The 21,781-nt window shown below is 64.6% G+C and overlaps 1 protein-coding gene across 4 annotated transcripts; it reads right to left on the reverse strand.

Moving 5' to 3' along the window:
* Nucleotides 1–1,631: 1,631 nt before the first annotated feature.
* Nucleotides 1,632–20,838, reverse strand: DUSP8 (dual specificity phosphatase 8). Of its 4 annotated transcripts, none has more exons than XM_066375336.1 (7): nucleotides 20,631–20,838; nucleotides 13,985–14,316; nucleotides 11,129–11,267; nucleotides 6,313–6,479; nucleotides 5,636–5,795; nucleotides 5,352–5,475; nucleotides 1,632–5,125 (listed from the first exon to the last, which is right to left on the reverse strand). In XM_066375336.1, the coding sequence occupies exons 2-7, from the start codon at nucleotides 14,213–14,215 to the stop codon at nucleotides 4,081–4,083; spliced, it is 1,866 nt and encodes a 621-aa protein (XP_066231433.1). In that variant the 5' UTR covers nucleotides 14,216–14,316; nucleotides 20,631–20,838; the 3' UTR covers nucleotides 1,632–4,080. The 4 variants fall into 4 exon arrangements, with proteins under 4 accessions (XP_066231433.1, XP_066231338.1, XP_066231614.1 ...); XM_066375241.1 differs by lacking the exon at nucleotides 20,631–20,838 and adding an exon at nucleotides 19,926–20,278; XM_066375517.1 differs by lacking the exon at nucleotides 20,631–20,838 and adding an exon at nucleotides 20,149–20,246.
* Between the last annotated feature and the right edge of the window lie 943 nt (nucleotides 20,839–21,781).

The following is a 21,781-nucleotide window of genomic DNA, read 5'->3' on the forward strand; positions in this document are numbered from 1 at the left end:
GGCGGCAGCTCCGGCTGCCCAGGCAGTGAGGGGGGGCAGGGAGGTCTGCGGGCAGAGGCTGGGGGCTGCTCCAGGGAGAGGAACCCAGTGTTGGGGGCGAGGATGGGGGAGGCACCAGAGGCCCTTGTACCACATGGCTATATTGTTTCAATAAATAATTTACATAATTTTTTTTTTTATGAGAGACACAGACAAAGGGAGAGAGACGAGAAGCATCAATTCTCAGTTCCAGCACCTTAGTTGTTCATTGATTGTTTTCTCATGTGCCTTGATGGGGTGGGGGGGATGTTCCAGCTGAGCCAGTGACCCTCTGCGCAAGCCGGCAACCTTGGGCTCAAGCTATTGACCAGGGGGTCATGTCTGTGATCCCCACGCTCGAGCCAGTGACCCTGCACTCAAGCTGGCAACCCTGAGGTTTTGAAGGTGGGTCCTCAGCCTCCCAGGCTGATGCTCTATGCACTGCGCCACCGCCTGGTCAGGTGAAGAATTTACATGATATTTAAAAAGCTAGTTGCAGACACTCTCGAGCAGGGGTCGGAAACCTATGGCTCAGGAGCCAGATGCGGCTCTTTTGATGGTTGCATCTGGCTCGCAGGCAAATCTTTAATAAAAAAAAATAATAACGTTGAAAATATGAAACATTCTCTTTTTTTTTTTTTTTTTTTTGTTAACAGAGACAGAGAGTCAGAGAGAGGGATAGACAGGGACAGACAGATAGGAACGGAGAGAGATGAGAAGCATCAATTATTAGTTTTTTCATTGCGCGTTGCAACACCTTAGTTGTTCATTGATTGCTTTCTCATATGTGCCTTGACCGCGGGCCTTCAGCAGATCGAGTAACCCCTTGCTGGAGCCAGCGACCTTGGGTCCAAGCTGGTGAGCTTTGCTCATACCAGATGAGCCTGCGCTCAAGCTGGCGACCTCGGGGTCTTGAACTCTGCATCCCAGTCCGACGCTCTATCCACTACGCCACTGCCTGGTCAGGCTATAAAAACATTCTCATGTATTACAATCCATTCATTTCCTACCGCTCATGTTCATGGTTGCAGGTGGCTGGAGCCAATCACAGCTGTCCTCCAGGACAACACCACATTTTTATTGGATAATGTGTAACATACACGGGTCGTTGTATGGCTCTCACGGAATTACATTTTAAAATATGTGGCGTTCATGGCTCTCTCAGCCAAAAAGTTTCCCGACCCCTGCTCTAGAGAGCTAGCTCCCCCCGCCCCCCATTTCTGAGAGGAAGGAAAAGCCACGGGCACAGACAAGGTCTGCAGGGAAGCAGAGAATCATTCCCAGTGGCTGGTCACGCTGGGGGGTGGGAGGGAGGAGTTGAAGGGCAACACTGAGCTTTTATTCTATGTAGTCCTAAGTTATTCAAGCCTCCACTGGTGGGTGACAACAAGAAGCTTCTACATCCCAGGGCACAGCCGAGGCCTGTGCTTCACGCCTCTCCACACGGGGACCTTCTCTAGCAATGCCCCCCCCCCCCGCCTGACCTGCCCTCTGCTCTCTGCCCTCGGCTCTCCAGGCCCACACCCCAGCCTTCTGGTCTCGGGGGGGGCCTCCAGGACCCTTCCCCACCCTCCCATCCCAAGCCTGAAGAAAGAGGCAGCCAGAGGCGTGGAGAAAACATCCATCTCAGGATTTATTACAACACTTTTTTTTTCCAAATACAAAAGAAGGGGAGTGGACAGGAGCAGAAAGTGTGGCCGCGCTGGGGGCGGAGCCTGAGGCAGGGTCAGCCGACTGCCCAGTCCAGAGAGACTGGGAGCCGGGCAGGGGGGACCTGCCACCTCTCCTCCGCTGGACTCTCCAGCAAATAACAGGAGGGGGCCTGGTCCATTCTGGGGCCACTCCAATGCCAGGGCACAGGACCGGGCAGGAGGGCAGTGCGCTGGGGAGACTTGGGGGAGGACCGAGGCCCCGCCTCTCCCCGCCTGGGACAGGGTGTAGAAATGGCCAGGAACGCCCCCCTCCTTGCACAGAGAGGGGACCTTCTCCCACATTGCAGCTGCCCACTTGGGTGACCAGTGCCTCAAGAACAAGAGCTCCCACACCCCCGTGGACAGAAGCCACAAGAACTGCTGCAGCCCTGGAGAAAGGGTGAAGGAGAGAAGGACCAGCCGTGGAACCTGCCTCCAGAGCGCTGGGCCCAGCCAGCGGCCCAGACCACTGTCTCCTGGACAGTCTAGGGGTGGGGGGTGCGGAGGGGGGGACCAGTGCATCCTCCACACCCAGGGTCACCTCGGAAACCCAACGCGACAGACAGAGGGGCGGCAAGTTTACATAATCAACAATAATAATTAACCAATAATAATAAATACTTAAACTTCTAATCCATAGATTGCAAATACAACAATGATAGCTTATTTCTTGGGGAACGGGGGTGGTGGTGTTGGGGGTGGGGACAGAGAGAGCGGGAACGGGACTTCTGCTTCAAGGAGGTATGACGGGGACACAGGGCTGTGGGTCCAAAGGAGAACAAATAGAAACAGCCAGAGGGTCCTGGGGTGGGCAGGCGCCACCCTGCTGGAGGACTCGGTCCTGCCGGGGCCACCCCTCCTGCCAAGCCCCCGGCCTCTTCCCAAGGCGGCCGGGCCCAGCTCCTAGACTCGAGGACTTCTGAAGGTCAGAGAACATCTACTCCTGCCTCCAAAGACCTTGAGTCCCAATAATCCACGTGGGTGTGGGGCCCAGGGTGGCTGGGCCTTTTCTCCCGCCTTCACGCCCAGGCTGGCCCAAACGGGCCAAAAAACCCATCTGGGGTGGGGACTGTGACGCGTCACCTTGAAGATGCCGGGCGATTTCGGAGGAGAGAGCTCCCCGGGAAAGGGGTGTGCAAGGGGAGGGCCTGTCCTCCAAGGCCCCTTGATACCTCCTACATCATCTGCTCACACTATCTGCCTGGACCTGGCTCTCCCAAAGCTAAGAATGCCCCAGCCCCAGAAGCTGAGGGTCGAACAGGTGCTTCAGAGCCCCTCAACCTGTAGTAATATACCTGACTTCAAGTCTGGGGCCTGGGGCTGGTGGAGGGGACAGCCCAGACCCAAGACCCTAAACCCACCTGCCCTCTGACCAGGGGAGCCAGCCTGGGCTAGCCCAGCTCCTCCCACCAGACACCCCAGAGGCCAAGCTCCATCCACTCCCTGGGTTTCTGCCATCTGCAGGTGGCACTGGGGGGGGAGCACCTGCAGAGTACAGGAGAGGGAAGCAGCGCCCCCTGAACAGCCTGGCTGAGCCCCTGAAAGTGGACCTGAGCCCAGGCAGGAGTGGGCAGGGGGATTTTACCTCCGTCCCTGCCCTGGCACCCACACATCTGACACTCGAGAGCCCCCTTCACTGAGTCCTGCCCTGTTTTACGGCCTGATCCCTTGCACACACTGGCCTTGGCAGGCTCAGTGTTGGTCCACCCCTGCCAGGCAGGCGTGGGCCTGGGGGGGGATGGGCAGTGGGGAGCGCCCTCCATGGCACCAAGACACGGCAGGTGGAGCTGGCAGGAAGGGGGCAGGGACTCTTGGACCACAGCTCCTACGGCTTTGGTGCAGAGCCCCAGGAAAGAGCAGAGGAGGAGGAGGAGGATGTGGGGAGGTGGGCAGGGAGGGCAGGCAGGGTTTTTGCGGCTCAGTTTGTGGCAAAGTTTTTTTTTTCCTTTTTCCTCCCCCTTTTTCTTATGTAAAAAGTGCATGAAAGCTTGGCAGCCTCTTTGCAATGGTCAGCAGTGTTTCCTCAGGGTGGGGTTGGCGGGGAGGGGACCCCAGGCCTGGCACCCCAACTTGCGACTGAGGGTGGCCTCGTATTGCTTAGAAACGTGTCTCAGTTTAAATACCAGACTAAAAACAGAGCTTGGAGGACCACCCTCACAGCTGTCAGATCACTGCCAGAATGAACAGCTTCAATAAATAAAAAAATTGAAATATTTACTTCTCGATAAAAATCGCAGTAAAACCATTTACCTCTCTTTGCTCTTTATATATAAGATATATTTATAGTGGGCCCAGCTGCTGGCGGCCCAGCCGAGGGCAGCAGAGGGCTCAGGGCGCTGGGTCCCCGCTGAAGGGCCGACCCCCGCCGGCGTCAGGACACCTCGATGACCTCCACGCTGCCGGAGAAACTGGCCTGCTTGCCCAGGGCCGCCAGCTCCTCGCCGCGGGCGCGCCCCTCCACCATGCCGTCCTCAAACTCCATCTGGCAGCTTCGGCGCTTAAACTGCGTCTCCAGGGCTGGCTCGTCGGGCCAGCTGGTCCGCGCGTCCCGGGACTCGACCCTGGCCGCCTCCCGCCGCCGCAAATCGCCGCCTGCGCCCTGCGCGCCCGCCAGGCCGAAGGGTGAAAACCTTGCGCCTTGAGCGCCCTCAGGACTGAAACACCAGAGCCCATCTGGTGACGGCGTGCTGGGGGAGTCAAGGGGAGGCGCCCAGCCCCCAGGGCTGGCCGGCTGGCCCGGACCGGGCAGCCCGGGTGCGGACAGGGCAGAGAGGCCATGCCGTGGAGTCTGCCTGGCGGCGTCCCCAAAGTTCAGGCCGAGGCCGTGCGCAGCGGGGGAGCGCGCTGGGGAGCCTGCTGGGGGCCGGGGCCGCCGGCGAGGCCGTGGGCGCGTCTCCGGGGGCGGCGGCGCTGCGTCTGGGCTGTCCGGGCTGGGGGAGGGAAGGCCTAGTGCGCCCCCTGACGGGCTGTCCAGCTTGCAGAGCTTGGGGGCCTCACCGGGGTTGGGGGGCCCCGGGTCGTCCTGACGCTGGCTGGGGGCGTAGGCTGACTTGATGTCCAGTGAGAAGGAGCGCTTGAGGCGGTTGGTGTCCTGGAGGCGGTCGGAGGAGAGGTGCAGGCCGCGCAGGCCCTGCTGCAGCGCGCTGGTGGCCGGCGAGGGGGGCTCCCCACCCGGGCTCGGTTTGCCCTCCTTGGCTAAGTTGGCCGCTGGGCTCCTGCTGGCAGCGCTCTCTGAGGTAGGTGGTGGCAGTGGCGGCAGTGGAGCCACAGGGCCTGGGAGGGGCTCGGGCGTCCCCGGGAGGGATGCCCCATCACCCTGCAGAGCGGCCAGCAGCTTCAGGCTTCGCTCATACTCCAGCAGCTGGCCCAGGAAGTTGAAGTTAGGCGAAATGGACGGGCGCCGGTCCTTCACGAACCTGGGGTGAGAGGCAGCTGGGTGGCCACGGGGGCTTCCTGCCGAGCCAGGCTGCCCACTCGCTGCCTCGCCCCTGCACCCAGTGCCCATCCCGGGGCACACGGCTGCTGTGCGGACCTGGGCTGGACTCGGGCTTCCCTGTCTCCCTCCCTCCCCTGGCCGGGGGCTTCTGGAGGGTGGAGAGAAGGGAGGGAGCAGTTTCCAGCCACAGAAGGGAAGGCAGCTACCTGTAGGCATCATCCGAGGACATGCCCATGGTCTTCATGATGTAAGCAATGGCGATGGTGGCGGAGCGGGAGATGCCGGCCAGACAGTGGACGATGACTTGGCAGCTGGACAGCTTGGCTTTATCTGGGGGCAGGGCGGGCATGGGGACCAGGTGAGTCCTGGAGTTGCTCAGCCCTCCCTTCCTTATCCCAGGTGCAGAACCCCACCCTCCACAATCGGGCCGTCTCAGGGAGCAGCCCCTCCCGGCCTGAGCCCCTACCCCTGCTGGCGCCCCCGCCCTCACCGATGAACTCGATGGACTTGTCCAGCCAGGGCAGCAGCCTTTCACAGTAGTTGTCGTTGATGGGGATGCGCATGAAGTGGCTCTCACAGATGAAGTCTGGCTTGGGGCACGAGTTGCTGGCATTGAGGACATAGCTTATTCCATTTTGGGTCATCAGATCCTGGAGGGGCGGGAGGACAGGGTTGGACGGGGGCGCCGCTGGGCAGGACCTTCGGACCCCAATCACAGCCTCAGAAGTTACGGGTGGGGCGGGCCCCCGGAAGCCCCGCCCACTCCCACCCTGGAGCCGGAGGGGGCTCTGCAAGCCCCGCCCACAGCCTGCCGGGCTCCCCGGAATTCTAGGGCTGCCTGGGCGGCGCCTTTGCCCTCTTCCCTCCTCACCATTTTTAAAACACGGGATTCTTTCAGCGCTGGCCGGGGGCCCAGTGATCTCAGCAGTTTGGCATGTGGGTTCTACCGCGGAGGGGGCGGGGAAGCTGCTTCTCCACCCTGCCCTGCTGGGCCCTTCCCCCAACCCTGCTCTGGTCCCCCTTGGCCCCCGTGGGTCCTCCTGTGCTACCAGCCCGCGCAAATCCATCCCCTCCATCGCCTGGCCCTCAGCTCCCTTCCCGCCCCCGACAAGCCCAGGAACTGCTCCCGAGTTCCCGCCTCCTTCCACCGCGGGCCTGCGCACACACCTTGTTCAGGACATCCTTCTGAGAGCCCAGGTAGAGGTGAGGCAGGATGCGTGTCAGACCCACGCTGGGCACGGGCAGGCAGGGCTGGGAGAGGCTCACAGGCAGCAGGGCAGCAGGCTTGCCCTCACAGAGGCCAGGGAAGCAGGAGGAGAAGGTGGCGAAGCCCCCTGCAGGAGGAGGGACAGAACAGTCAGGCAGGCTGCAGGCTAGGGCAGGAGAGAGGCGAGGGCACTGACCACACCCAGCCTGGTCCCCCATGGCTGACCCTCTGGCTTGCGCTCCTGGTCTCAGTGCTGGGTGCAGGAGGGCCACCTGACCACACGGAAGAGGTTCGAGGCTCATGCCGTCCACGCCTGCAGCCCCCCTCCCCCGCATTCCTCCTCATGCTCACTAGGGGCTGGCTCAGCTGAGGACGCCAATGTGATGCCCATAAAATGTGGGGTTGAGGTGGCAGTCAGAGCAGCACGCGCAGGGCCCAGGCCGGCTCCAAGGCCCCAGCGAGGGCCTCCCGTGGTGGCTATGTATCACACAGCCCCTCCGTACCTGGGGCCGGGGGGGGGGGCAGCCTGGGCCTTCCTCCCCCTCTCTCCCTGGGCTGATGCAATACCTCCCTGCCTCCATCTGGCTGGGAGCCCCAGGCCAGGCTTGGGTGCCAGAACCAGGAGGCAAGAGCTTCTGAGGGGGCCCTCTCCCCCACTCCTGGGCATGACATCACCCACTGGAATTGGCACAGCCCACAGGGGCATCGCGCTGGTTATGGCTCCATTCCACCAGCAAACACAGAGAAGCTGGGCACCCTGGGGACTGGGGGCACGCAGGGCAGGCAGCGGGCACGTGGGCTACATGTGGTTGGCATGTGCCCTGCCACCGTTTCTGCACAGCGTAGCTGAGTCCTGGACCAGGGGTCGGAGGAGGGACCCGCCCCGCCCCCCACCCCACTGACCAGAAAGACCTAAGTGGGCTTCTACCCTGGGGTACCTCCGACTCAAGAGTGGGCCTGGGTACAGCTGCTCCTTGTCCTGCCTGCCGTACAGAGACACACTGAGAATGCACCCGCTCACACCGGGTCTGGCTGAGTGACCACTGACTCAGACCAGCAGTGGGGCAGTGCCCAGTGGCTGCCAGCTCTTGGTAGCATGAGGAGAGCCTGCTGAGCGGCACCCTGAGGCTGACCACACTTCTGGGGACACCAGCCCCGCAGTGTCTTCCTGCTCCCAGCCCCGTGGGCTGCTGTTTCCAGGCTCAGTGGACCAGCCCATCACAGGAGACAGTGGGGCCAAGGTCCACTCTGCCCCACCAGAGGCGGTGGGGAGTGCGGTAGGGGTAAGGTCTCGGGCCCTGGGACCCTCAGTGCTCGCTCCTGCCTTGGTCCACAGAAGCAGCTGGTGCCAGAGACCTGGCTGACCGATTTACAAGGACAGAGACACCTGGGACCTCAGCCTTCACCCCAGGGCCAGCTCAGTGGCCTGGCCATGTTGTGCAACCCCCCCCCCCCAACCAGAATGCTCCCTGTGCCCCTAATGAAGGCTTGACTTTGAGGAGGGGCACGGAGACAGGGGACATTTCATGTTCAGAGCAGCCTAGCTAAAGTGGGGTGTGTGTGGGGCCACCAGGAACCTCCTCCCCAAAGGGAAGTCTCTGCAGAGCCTTTGCTGCAATTCCTCAGGTTAAGCCCCCCACTCTCTCCCCCCCCCGGGGGACCCCCTTGGGTAGAGCCAACCAGCTTGGGACGACTGTCCAGACCCCCTGCAGACGCCGGGTCTGGCACGGAACCACAGTCCCTGAGCCGTTTCGGGACCACCCCAGGCTCCAGGGGTGGGCACTGGGGGGAAGCAGGAGCAGCAGATCTGGACTCTGCAGGTCCTGGCATTCTCAGACTTGGGAAGGTGCCCAAACCCTTACACATCCCTAAGGGCACGTTCCTTCAGGAAGAAACCCCCTGCTCTAGCGAACCCCGCTTCTCTCCGCTTGGCGGTCGGGAGGACACAGCGGCTGGCCCGTCCCTCACAATAAAATCCGGGACTCGCACGCACAAGAGCGCGTGCCCGGACGCGCGCCCACCGCGCCAGCGCTCGTATACCCGGCCACCGCCCCACCAGCCGTCTCTGCCACCGCGCGCTCCAGCCCCAAGGCCGCCCGCCTCCACTGCCCTCCTAGGGCAGGGGCCTCACCCACCCTCCGCGCTGGGGTCTCCAGCCAGGGTCCGAGGGCGGCGCTGGCGCTCCTGGGGCCGGGGCACCGCAGCGGCATCACAAGCCCGCATTCCGCAGCAACGCGCGCACGCAGGAGTAGCCGCCACAGCCGACTCCGGGCTAGCACTTAAAGGGCCAGGCTCCGTTTCCCATCCCCGCCCCCGCCGGACGTCACAGCCCAGTGGCTGGGTGGGGGGCAGGGGACAGGAGTCACAGCAGCCACCAGTTCTCACACCCCAGGGAGCCTGACTCCACCGCCCTCTCCCACTTGTGCCAACCTCCCGTCATGGGGTGGGGGCTTTCCCTCACTCCCAGCAGTGCCCTCCTCATCTTTCTAGTGCTGCTCAGCGCCCCTCACTGTCCCCCCACCCCCACCCCAGAGTCAGTCTGCAAGGTCTGGCCTCTGCTGACCCCTCCCCCTGTGCTGGGCTCCCCCACTTCCCCTTTCTAGGTGGGCAGCACCCCTCTTCCCTGGCTCAGCCTGGCCTTCTCTTTCTACTGCTCAGGGACCTGCTTGACTTGGGTATGAGAGCTGTGGGCAAGGCCAGGTGGCTGACCCCATGACTGGGTCCTGACTGGGTGTCCCTAGGAGACCTCATACCATGAGTGTCAGGACTGCTTCTGGCTTGCGTCTTGGAGAAAGGGGGGCAAATACTCTAACCTTGCAGGGAGGGGCAGTGAGTGGGGAAAGAGAGCCAGGTGGGGCACACAGGCCCCAGGTGAGCCCTGCTGGTGCATCCCAGCCGAGGCCTGCCCCACCACGGGCACATGCTGGGTGAGGGGACCCACCCCCTGGGGGAGACAGACCACTGGAGGCTCTGGGTTTTCCCTCGCGCCGCTCTGGGACCCTCTTCCCTTCCCAGACTCACAGCAGGGCCTGGTGGTTTCCACTCCTGCCAGGGTGCATGGGCACACACTGGGGGTCCCTGGGCACCTGAAAACCCCTGACTGCTGCCTGACCAGGCGGTGGCACAGTGGATAGAGCGTCGGACTGGGATGCGGAGAACCCAGGTTCAAGACCCCAAGATCACCAGCTTGAGCACGGGCTCATCTGGTTTGAGCAAAGCTCACCAGCTTGGACCCAAGGTCGCTGGCTCGAGCAAGGGGTTACTCAGTCTGCTGAAGCCCCCCGGGTCAAGACACATATGAGAAAGCAATCAATGAACAACTAAGGTGTTGCAACGAAAAACTAATGATTGATGCTTCTCATCTCTCTGCCTTCCTGTCTGTCTGTCCCTATCTATCCCTCTCTCTGACTCTCCCTCTGTCTCTGTAAAAAAAATAAATAAATAAAATAAAAAACCAAAAACAACAACAAAAACCCCCCGACTGCTGCCCTCTCTCCACACACTCCCCACCCACGCAGCCCTCAAACTGAACCCAGAGACGGCGGTGCAGTCAGAGTACCTGCTGTTCTGTGACCTCTGGTTTCACACGGACACAAACCCCACATCCCTCCCTGACGAGCTCGGCACAAGAAGTGGGGCGCACACGTGGGCAGATGCCGGCCTCCTGCCTCCCAGAGCCACGCGCAGGCGCAGACCCCCTCTAACCACGTAGACCCGGAGGTGCAGACGGCCGGACCCACACCAGACACGCGTGTAGAGGGTGGCACGCCCACCTGTGCACCACGCCGACCCCGCCATGCTGGGCGTACGTGGCACCTCCTTCAAGAGGTCTGCTCTGGGCAGCCTGGCTAAAGCAGTCAGCGGACTGCCCGCAGCCTCTCTCTCACAGGCCGTGGTGAAGGCCTGTGCTCCCTCTGGACAACAGTGCCAGAGGGCCAGCCTGGTGCCCACTGACCACCCCCACCAGCCCCTGCTTGTGGCAGCTGCTCGGGGCAGGTTTGCTGAACAAGCAGAAGGGTCCCACCGGCTGTGTGACGGTAGGGGTCACACCCTCCACCCTTCACTGCCTGGCACAGCCCCTGGCATGCAGTGGGGAGGGACAGGAGCACCCACAAAAGCCCCAGACCTGAGTAGGAAGGGGGACATCCCTGGGTGGACCAGCCAGAACCTCTGTGGAACCCTTCATGTGTCTCTGTGTGTGTGTCGGGGGCTCCCAGCCTCCAGACTGGCCTGGCTACTTTGGGGCCTCCTGGGGACCTCGGGGGGCTGCCAGGCAGGGGTCGTGATCAAGTGGGCTGTGTCCAGGCATCCCGTGCTGGGCATTCAGGGACCCTCATGAGGGGGACCAGTTCTGCTCAGACTGGGTTTCCAGAGGGTGGGTCTGTGCCTCATCCTGGTGACAGTGGCAGTTGCTGGGAGGTGGGGGGGGGGCTTCACAGCCGAGGCACATCTTTGCTCTGGTCCCTTCCCCGCCTCTACCACAAGAAGTATTTAAGGGTTTCCTTCTGATCCCTTCTTCACCTGCCAGTGGAAGGGGTCCTGCAGCGTGGGGGCCCAGGGGAGGGGACGGCGGAGCCCCGAGAACTGCAGAGCTACCGAGGTCCTCCCGCTGCCCCGGCAGAGGCTGCCCTCTGGGCTCAGAGAGGAGAACAGAGACGGACCCAGAACCCTGACTCCCAGCATGCCCCTCCCCCCAGCCAAGCTGACAGTGGAGAGTGGGCGGGGCCGAGAGGAGAGGTGGCCCGCAGCCCGGCCCTCCGGTCCAGCGGAGCTCACCTGTGAGGATGGCCACGCTGTCGAAGCAGCCGTCCAGCTTGCTGAGCAGGATGGAGAGGAAGCTGTCCGCGGCCAGCACGCTGGCATCCCGCGTGCTCTGGTCATAGACGACCACGTCCTGCGGCTCCTCAGCCTCCACCTGGGGGCCGTGAAGGGCACAGAGGTCAACGAACCACCAGGCAGGGGGCTCGGGCGATGGGAGGGAGGGGCTGCTGTCACCTCGCTGCCCTGAGGGGAGGGCAGGGGCCCAACCACCCACTTTCTATCCGGATGGGTGTGGAAACGCCCTCGGGGCAGGCAGGGACACGGGACACTGGTCCCCAGAGCAAGCTGAGCCTCCTGCGCTCTGACGTGAGTGATGGGTGTCCGGGCAGGCAGGGACACGGGGACACTGGTCCCCAGAGCAAGCTGAGCCTCCTGCGCTCTGAGGTGAGTGATGGGTGTCCGGGCAGGTAGGGACGCGGGGACACTGGTCCCCAGAGCAAGCTGAGCCTCCTGCGCTCTGACGTGAGTGGCGGGTGTCCGGGCAGGTAGGGACGCAGGGACACTGGTCCCCAGAGCAAGCTGAGCCTCCTGCGCTCTGAGGTGAGTGATGGGTGTCCGGGCAGGTAGGGACGCAGGGACACTGGTCCCCAGAGCAAGCTGAGCCTCCTGCGCTCTGAGGTGAGTGATGGGTGTCCGGGCAGGTAGGGACGCGGGGACACTGGTCCCCAGAGCAAGCTGAGCCTCCTGCGCTCTGAGGTGAGTGATGGGTGTCCGGGCAGGTAGGGACGCAGGGACACTGGTCCCCAGAGCAAGCTGAGCCTCCTGCGCTCTGAGGTGAGTGATGGGTGTCCGGGCAGGTAGGGACGCAGGGACACTGGTCCCCAGAGCAAGCTGAGCCTCCTGCGCTCTGAGGTGAGTGATGGGTGTCCGGGCAGGTAGGGATGCAGGGACACTGGTCCCCAGAGCAAGCTGAGCCTCCTGCGCTCTGAGGTGAGTGATGGGTGTCTGGGCAGGCAGGGACGCGGGGACACTGGTCCCCAGAGCAAGCTGAGCCTCCTGCGCTCTGAGGTGAGTGATGGGTGTCCGGTGTGGGCCAGGCCCACGTGGGAGAGACACAGGTGAGTGTGACAGGGTCCTGGGCAGGCATCACCGGACCCACAGGGAGGCTGGCACAGCCACAGCCGGGCCTGGCGCCCACGTTGGCCAAGGCAAAGGAAACCTTCCTCCGGGCCCTCGGAAGGCACATTGCAGGGAGTTAAAGGCAGGACACCTTCGGGTCTGGGCTCTCCCCTTTCCCTGTGCCCGACCCCTCCCCCCATAGGCAGCTCTGGGGACCCTGAGGGCTGTAGCAAGAACCCCACCCCCACTTCAGGAGGCAGCGCTGGGGGCTGGGGTGCCACCTGCCCTTTGCTTCCTGCGAGCGCCCAGCCTGGGGGCCAGATGTTCAGCAGCAAAAGCTGCCCCCGCCCCCAGTGCTCTCAGTCCTTAAGCCAGCTGAGCCGCCAACCCTGGCCCGATGATGTCACCGGCAGCCAATAGGATCCCGCTCTGGAGGGGAGTCCTCGCTGGGGGTGATTAATGACCGGATTCCCCTCATTGAGGCTGCGGGGAGCCATTCTGCCTGGGGGGGAGGGGGGGCTCCCGATAGGCAGCTGTCTCACTTAGGGCATATCTCACAGCAGCAGCCAGCTCTGTGCAGGGCAGGGCTGAGGACCCAGGTCCCTGCCCCCCTCCCCAGCTTCTAGGCTGCTGGGCACGTCACCCCTCCTCCACCGGAGGTGCCACAGCCTTCCCAGGTCACTGGCCGAGCTGTCCCTCCCCAGCCGGACTTGATGCGTCTGGGAACAGAGGCAGGATTGTCCACGGCTGGGGACCTGAGACATTCTTGGGGGCCACAGAGAGAATTCTGGGTCACTCAGACTCCAAAGAGGGAAGAACCCTAGTGGGAGGAGGGGCGGAGGACTCGGACCGGTCAGTGTCAACACCGTGGCCGTCCTCCTGTCCTCTTCTGAGTCCTCACAGCTGGCGGAGTGTGTGTCTGACCAGGCCATGCTCCTGGTCCGCTGTCCCTCGGACACCTGTCCCCTCGCACCTCCTCCCTCCCCCGCTGGGCTCCCTCTCTGGGCCGGCCCTCGGGCACGGCCCCGTGGTGTGTGTGGACAGGCCCTCGGGCATGGCCCCGTGGTGTGTGTGGACCAGCCCCCGGGCACGGCCCCGTGGTGTGTGCGGACCGGTACTCGGGCACGGCCCCGTGGTGTGTGTGGACCGCCCTCGGGCACGGCCCCGTGGTGTGTGCGGACCGCCCTCGGGCACGGCCCCGTGGTGTGTGTGGACCGGCCCCCGGGCGTGGCCCCGTGGTGTGTGCGGACCGCCCTCGGGCACGGCCCCATGGTGTGTGCGGACCGCCCTCGGGCACGGCCCCGTGGTGTGTGCGGACCGCCCTCGGGCGTGGCCCCGTGGTGTGTGCGGACCGCCCTCGGGCACGGCCCCGTGGTGTGTGTGGACCGGCCCTCGGGCGTGGCCCTGTGGTGTGTGTGGACCGGCCCTCGGGCACGGCCCCGTGGTGTGTGTGGACCGCCCTCGGACATGGCCCCGTGGTGTGTGTGGAGAGCTCCATGCCCGGGCTGAGTGAGGACCCAGGCAGGGTCAGAAGGCTCCGGGAGGGCTGGCAGGAGGGGAGTGGGGGTCAGTGAGGGCCTCCCTGGGGAGGGGCAGTCCTGCAGTCCTCCAGGAGGAGGGGGAGCTGCCCGACAACCGCCCGCAGGGGTGTGGAGTGGCTCTGGACATTCTGCCCCGGGCGGGTCCAAGGGCAGAGGAGAGGAGGCCGCCTGCCCGCCCGCCCGCCCACAGGGGACTGGCCGGCGTGGGTACCTGGCTGCGCGTGGCGGGCTGGATGAGCTCCGCGATGGTCACCTTGCCTTGCTGCAGCCGCCGCTTCACCAGCTTGGAGCAGCAGATGTTGACGGAGCGGAGCACGTGCCCGCGGCTGTACTCCACGAAGGAGCGGCTGTCGATGACCAGCGGCCCCCCGGGCCCGCCCCGCAGCAGGCTGGCCAGCTTCTTGGCGTCCATCACCTTCCTGGGGAGCCGATCCCCGGCCATGGTGGGCGGTGGGCAGGGGGCGGCCCCTGAAGTGAGACGAGGGCTGCTCCGACGGCCCAGGGGTGGCCTAGCGTTCCGAGGGACCAGGCATGGCACCAGACCTGCAGGGAGAGGCGGCCTGGTCAGCAGTGACCTCCCAGGGGCCTCCCAGGGGTGTGCAGTCCCAGGACACAGGACGACCGGGCTGGACGTGACCCGCCACGGGTCCTTTCTCCCCCGGGGTGAACCAGCGTCCCTCTGGCTCTGCTCTGGAAGCCCACTGGACTCGGTGACACGGCACTGGAGTGCTCTGGGCCCTCAGGACGGGGGCCATCTAGCCCAGCCCGTCCAGGTCACAGTGCCGGGCCCCAGCAGGGCGAGGGGGGACCAGAGGAAGGCGCTCAGAACCTGGCCTGGCCGCAGAGGGACGGGACAGGCCCTTGGGTGCGTGGACCCCTGCTCCACCCCCGCTCCATCCAGAGCTCTGTCACCCCAGCTCCCCTTCCTGGCCCCCACATCTTCTCAATCCCCAGGACCTCTCACTGCCAACCCCCCTTCATGACACACCCTCCCTCTCTGACCCCAAATAGCCCAATCGCTCCATAAGCCGATAATCTGGACGGGGCACACGCGTGCTGGTGCGTGTGCGTGTGTGTGCGTGTGTGTGGGGGGGTCAGGGCTGCCTCCACAGGCTGATGGGCTCCGGGAGGCGGGTGGCCGGGGCCCTGTGGGGGGCTCCTCTGCTGCCACCATTGCCCCAGCTCTGCAGGCCTGCCACACAAAGGTCTGGAGCCAGTGTCCTTCTGCATGGAGTACACATGCCCACAGAATGGGGGGGGGTGACAGCTGGTACCCCAGGCACAGTGGGCACCTGGGTTCTGGGGGCGTATCATCTAGGGGTAGATAGAGCCCAGGATGGGCTGAGATGGGAGCGACTCAAGGATAAAAGGTCAACACGGTGACCCCTATCTGGGACCCTCAGCATGACCTCCCAAGTCCCTTGCACTGAGCAGTGCACAGAGGGAGGAGGAGGTTAAGGGGACCACAGAGAGCCCGGAGTGGAAGCCCCCCTTCTGGGGGTCCCGTGCCAAGCCGCAGCCACCCTCTCACACCCCCCGCCAGGCCCTTCCTCTCCTCTCTTCGTTTTAGAACTGGGCTTTCCTGGGGCTCGCCGAAGCCCCACACCCCCCCCAGGAGGCGTGCAGCGTCAGGGCAACGACTTTACTTTAGAAATGGGGAAACTGAGGCTCAGGGAAAGGAGTGGGACTAACCCAAGGTCACACCAAGGAGACTGGACAGAACCCCAAGCCTCATGCCATCAGCTTTCCTCCACCACCTTCCCCACTCGGCTTGGGAAGGCAAGGGGAGGCTGGGAGTCAGCTGTCCCCTGGGGCTCCCCTGGGGGGGCACCCCTGCAGCCGCCGAGGGCGCTGGGGCGAGGCAGGCCTTCTGAGCACACTGGGGACACTGCACACAGTGACGACGGTCCTGGGGGGTCGGCAGTGGCCGCCGCCGCTGTTTCCGGACCACCCACGTGGGTGACCCCCCAGTCCGGCCACGGTGATGGTGGAACTCACAGAGTAGCAGGCGCCAGGCAGGATGGGTGAGCTCCCAGAGGGTGACCAGCGAGCTGGCCAGCAGGGAAGTGCCCAGGATGGCCCCTGGGGTCCACACACAGACACCTGCTCTCCAGGCTCTGCCACTGTGGGGGCGCACTGGGGCCACCGTCCCTCCTGGAGGCCACACCCAAAGCGTTTAACAGTCCAAGGGCCCGCCTGCCGAGGGGTATCCCCGCCTGCCCCCAATTCTACTCCTTCACGAGCAGTTCTGGGAAGCTTCTGAGTTCTAACCTGAATCTCTTCAAGGCTGTGACAGGCCACAGCCACCCGGTCCCCCCCCCACACACACCTCTCCTACAGGCCTGCAAAGAGCCTTCTGCCTTCGGACGGACGTGGAACCCAGAGTCCAGTTCCAAGGCCCAGGACCCTGAGAAGGACACAGTGTGGGAGGGGGCCACTGTGGGCCAGCGGGTCCTGCCCTGTGGCCCTCGCCTCGACGCCCTCATCAGGTAGGTAGGGGCAGTCACCTCCCGCCGAGACCCACAGAAGCTGAGAGCAGGGAGGGGTGGGAAGGGCTGGGCAGTGAGGCTTGTGTATATACGGCCCTCAGATCCTTAAACCACCCGGAGAGGAGCAGGGTGTGGAGGGCTCTGCCCCACCGAGGGAAATCCGGGCTCGAGGAAGTCAGGGAGGACACAAGGCTGAGATCAGAGAGGAGAGGCGGTGAGGGTCAGGGTCAGGGTCAGGGCCGGGCAAGAGCTGGAGGGAGGGTGAGCGGGCAGAGGTACCTGGTCCCCGCCCGCCTGCCCGCCTGCCAAGGATCCTCCAGTGGGGCCCTATTAACCACTACAGTCTTGTTATTCGCAGCCGAGGGGGACTCATTAGCCAGTTAGCACCTCCGTTGTTTCCATGGCAACAGCAGAGGTGCCAGGCAACCGCTGCTCCTGCCACTGCAGCAGCAGCCGCCCCAGCCACCGCCACTCAGCGAGCTGGCTCTGCAGAGCTGCCAGTCCCCTCCTCACTCCCTCCCCCAACCTGCCCCTGCAGGTGCCCAGCGGCAGGGGCCCGGGACCACTCCCAGCCAGGCCCCATGAGGCCCCTGGGCTCTCTGTTCCCCTTGGTCCTAACCCTCTTCACCACCGGGCACCCACCCTGCACAGGCTCCCCACCCCTTGGAGGCCTCTCGCGAATGGCCAACGCCTGGCCAGAGCCCCTCTGGTGGGAGAGAGCTCTTGCACTGAGCTGGCCTCCTGGGAGCGCGCCCTCACCCACAGGGCCTCCTGGGACCTCAAGCTTACTTCTCATCTCCTAAGGATGCTACAGATCAAGACCAAGAGCTGGGCACAGGATGGGGGGTGCAGGGGATGGGGGTGGAGAAGCTAAGGACAACCTTGAGCAGATCCCTGGGGCTAGAACAAGCCAGGTGGGTACAGAGAAAATAGATATTATTGGGTCTCAGGCCTCCCCACTTTCAACGACCCACCCCAGACGTAGCCCAGACCCCGTTTCTGGGAACCAAGGAGGGGACAGCAGCGATCGCCTCCTGTTCCAGAGCCTGGGTGCGGGTGGGAGGGAGGCACAGCCCACACACTCCACCAAAGGCCGTTCGCAGTCCAGGGGCCGGAGGGGACGCTTCTCCGCCCAGCTGAGCGCTGCCCCCAGTTCCTGTGCTGCGTGCACGCTCCCGTGTCTCTCTGGGACAGGCCCCTTCGCACACCGGCTGCACACGGACCTGTGTTCGCCCCTTCACACACCATTCACCTCGATCCATCCCTGCCACGTGCAGTTACTCACATGCAAGTGTGTGCACACACACGCATATGTGGTCACTGGACACAGACGTCCTCACCCTCTGCACGCCAAACCCCAGCTCCGAAGTCCGGGACGCCCAGACCCCAGTGCCGACTGCACAGTCTCACACTGCCAGCTCCCAGGACCCCTGTGTGGCACACGCGTGTCCCTGAGCCCATGCACAACCAGGGAACTCCCAACTGGCTGCACCCTGACCAGGTCCCTGCTGCTGAGCACCTGGTGATGGGAGGACTGTGCGGGTGGGGACCGTGGCTCTCAGAGGACTGGTGCCGGGCACACAGGCAGACTCTCAGGAAGAGCCGGCAGTGGAGGGACCTGAGAGGCAGAGGTCACCAGCTTGCTGTGACCCCGGGGGCAGAGACTGGCACACGAGGAGACCTCCAGGGGCAGGGGCCCAAGTGCTCACACCAGGTCAGCTGGCACTGTCCTCTCCTATGCTCGTCAGAGACCTCCACTGCTTGCACCCTCGCTCCCCTCTCAGCTTCCAGGAGGGTGAGCAGGACCGGACCCAAGCCGGCCTTCACTGCTCCGCCCCGCCTGGGGGGCCGTGGACTCCGGGCTGAGCCTGATGGCGGGGAGGGCTTGGCATACGGGCGACCGGAAAGGCAGGCGCAGGACCGTACCCTATCCGGGCTCTCGTGGTTCCTGCCTGGCTTGTTCTGGCCTTACTGACCTTCAGGACCTGTCTCCATGTCACACGCCCAGGCCAGCCCAGCCTTCCACTGGTCACCGTCCACGATGGTTTACACCTGGACCAACCCAGAGCATCTGCCCATTACTGCCCAGGCAGAGCTGTCCAGGAGAAGTGGCCTCAGCCCATACCGTCCTGGTCAGTCTGGCCACATGTCTGTAGGCTCTGGTTTGTCCCCCTCCTGTCCTCTCCCTGGGAGCGGCTCATCTCGGAGATGTGACCAGGACACCTTCTGGCTTTTCCCTGGCCACAGCGCACATTTAAACTTCTGGACCCTGAGGTCAGCCTCAGCCAGAGGGGAGTGATGATGTTGGGGAGGGCCCTGGAGCACAGGACAACTTTCAGCATCTCTCTGCATCTCTGTCCCCGGGACTCAGTGTTCCCGGAGGCAGGCCGGGGGCCTGGGACCCTCCCCGGGCATTGAGGTCAGCAGGGGACTCGATCCTGCCCAGCCACTCTCCAGGCCCAGGCGGGCTGCAGCTGGACTTCAGGAGGAAGTCCCATCCTGGGTGAGTGCTCGCTAACCATCTGAGTGAATGCAGGGGACATCTGTCCCCCTGAGGGGCTGGGGCAGGGGTGGTGGTGTGCTGGGGGCAAAGAGGTCGGGGGCCTGGAGCAGGGAGAACACTGCTCCCCTGGCCTGCAACACCCCCACCCCACCCCAAGCTGCACAAGAACGCTGCAGAGGCCACAGCAGATCCTGCCACCTCGCTCCTCCAACCCTCAGTCCCCCATCACCTCCATCACTGCAGCTCCCTGGCCTCCAATTCCCCCTCCTCCCCCCAGCAAAAGCCAGAAGGCAAATTCTCCCAGAATGTGATAACCAGTTCTGAGCTGGGCCCACTGGGGCCCCCTCCCCTCCAGGCCAGACTATTACACACCGTACGGTCCTCACCCCACCCCAGGTGGGTAGACAGGCGTGGGGGGGGGGGAGGCTGGCTGCACTCAGCCTGGCCGTGCCAGCCCCTCCCCCAGCACCCGGGCTGCCTCTGCAGCAGCCTGGCGACGGTCTTTATTCCGCAGAGGCAGCTGAGCACCCTGAGATGGGGGTGCCCAGGGCGGTCTGGGCACACAAGGGAGATGGATCTGCAGTCTCCCCCAATCCGACACGGAATTAGCCGTTTCCTTAGCCTCCCACAGGCCAAAGGCCCTCAGCATCTACGGCCAAAGCCTCCGCATCCCCGGCGAGCCCAAGGCAGGACGACCTTCTCCAATTCTGGGCCCCACCGGGGGGCTGTTCAGAGGGGTGGGGCGTCGCGGGCTGGCCATGGTCCGGACAGACCCCCGCTAGATCTCGAATGGCCCTCCTGGGTCCTTCATTCATACCCCTCCCCCCACCAAGATAAGAAGCAATGAAGGAGAAAGGCGGCCGAGCGGTGGCAGGGCGTGGGCCGGGCCGGGGTCCGCTGGGCGCTGCGCGAGGCGGAGGAAGGGCTTCCCTGTCCGGCCCCTGGCCTCCCTTCCAGCTCGGTTTGGGGCCCGCACCCCTGGAGCAGGGGCCGCTCACCTCCGGGCCGCCTCCTCCTCCCGGGCGCCCGCCGGAAGCAGCCCCCGAGCGCTCCCGACGTGACGCCCCACCGGGCCGGGCCGGGAGGTACCGGGCGCACGGGTTCTGTGCTGCTGACCCTCCGCCCCGCCGGCGCCGCGCGCGCGTGGCGCCTCCGCTCACCTCGCTCACGTTTGCCTTCGGGGCGCACGGGGGACCCGCGCCGCGCTCAGCGCGCCGGGCCGGCTGCGTCGCCCATGGGCCCGGAGGGGGCCCGCGCAGCCGGGGCAGGGGCCGGAGGAGCGTGCGGGCCGCGTCGCCGTCGCCGCCGTCGCCGCCGCGGCCGCCGCGGGGAGCGCTCGCTCGGGCCGGGGCGCGCGTCTTGCGGGCGGGCACGCGCACTCACCGCGCGCATCCCACCCCGCGGCTCGGCGGGCGCGGCCGGTGCTGCTCCGGCTCGGGCTCGGCTCGGGCTCCGGCGTCCGGGCGGGGGGCGCGGAGCCGGCTCGGCCGCCGCGCTCGGCCGCGAGTGACAGGCCCGGGGCGGAGGGCGGGGCCGCCGGCGGGGATGAGGTCATGCCAAGCGAAAAAAGCCCCTGACGTCACCTGCAACCAATCAGCACGCGCGGCTCGGGGGCAGGTGACGTCAGCCAGAGCCCAGCTTTGGGTGCAGATGAGAGGCGGCGGCCGCAGGGGGCGGGGGGCCGGGCTCGCCGCTGCCGCCCTCCGCCCTCTGCCCTCACCCCGTACCCGGGCACCGGCTCTTAAAGGGGCCGCGCGGCGTCCCGAGGCCGTGCCTGGGACCCCCACCTCCAGAAACCTTCCCAGCCCCGGCGCTCTGCCTCGCCCGCGGATACCCCACCCCCCCCAGCCTCACTGCATACAGACCTGCGGAGAGTCTGGCTGACCGGGTCCCGCGCGAGGGTTCTCTCTCCGCCGGAACGGGCAGCAGCTGGCGCCGGCCACCCGCTCCCCGCAGCCTTTGTTCGTGCGGGGCCTGCCGCCCGGAGAGCCTTCGCCAGCCCGGGGCCTGGCCCGCCCTGCGGAGCGCTGTCCTTGCAGCTTCTGCGCGCACCCCTGTCCACGACTCCTGGAGGTGGGGACTTGGTTCTCCACTTCGTTTGGTAGGAGACTGGAAGCTCAGAGGCGAGATGGTTTGCGTCGGTCATACATCTGAATTCGGGTGTAGGGGGCAGCGCGGCGTCGTTTACTTCTGCAGCCCCAACGATGACCTACAGCCTTGAACGCTTCCAGTGAAAAGCCACCCCTAAACAGTGCTCACTGGGTCCCACTCCAACGGGGTGCCCCCTCTTTCCCTCCTCAATAAAGACTGTGAGGGTCCGCCCCCAGTCGGTCACTGTGGGAACACAACCAGCCGGCCGCTTGGACGCTGGGAGTCCAGAGCGCGAACAAACATAGGTAATTACACCTTGGGCAAGTGTTGGGCCGGGATAGGGCCAGCGACACACTGGAACATGTAGGTGTCTCAGAGGCCACCGCAGGAGGTGACATGCGAGCAGTGACAAGAGGCTGACGTGTGTCTGTGGCACAGCAGGGACCACCTCAGGCAAGAGAGGACCTTGTCCCTCCACTAGCAGGAGGCCAGGGTGCTGGAGCGGGCAAGGCAGAGAGGACATGGAGCCACACATTTATTGATTTGTCAAATATTTACCGAGTGCCTTCTTGGGGCCAGGCTCTGTGCCACATGCTAGGACTTATTTCTGAGAAAGGGGACAAAGAGACACCCCTCTGCCCCTCCCTGCCTAGGAGCTGACAAGCCCTAAGAGCCTGGCTGGTAATTATTATTTTTTTTGGGGGGGGGTGTTACTAGACAGCCCAGACATTTCTAAACCCCCACCCAATGGAGAGTGAAGGTGGTCCCTCTTCCAGCCTGGAGGCCCAGCCAGCGCAGGTCTCCCAGGGTCACCTGGCCTCTGAGAGGGGCTCTGGTGCCCAGGAAGTGCAGTCCCTTGCCATGGAGGGCGTGAGCTGGGTGGGGGCAGCCCCTTCGGGGTCAGGGTGGGCACTCAGTACCCCAG

The sequence above is a fragment of the Saccopteryx leptura genome, chromosome 1 (genome assembly GCF_036850995.1).
Source record: "Saccopteryx leptura isolate mSacLep1 chromosome 1, mSacLep1_pri_phased_curated, whole genome shotgun sequence".
Lineage (NCBI taxonomy): Eukaryota > Metazoa > Chordata > Mammalia > Chiroptera > Emballonuridae > Saccopteryx > Saccopteryx leptura.

Excerpts from the sequence above, each read along its gene's own strand:
- DUSP8 (XM_066375336.1), bottom strand. The coding sequence starts at position 14,215 with ATGGCCGGGGATCGGCTCCCCAGGAAGGTGATGGACGCCAAGAAGCTG. Across the intron at positions 11,268-13,984 it reads AGCCCGCCACGCGCAGCCAG|GTGGAGGCTGAGGAGCCGCA; the intron begins GTACCCACGCCG and ends CACGGCCCCCAG. Across the intron at positions 6,480-11,128 it reads CAGCGTGGCCATCCTCACAG|GGGGCTTCGCCACCTTCTCC; the intron begins GTGAGCTCCGCT and ends CTCCTCCTGCAG.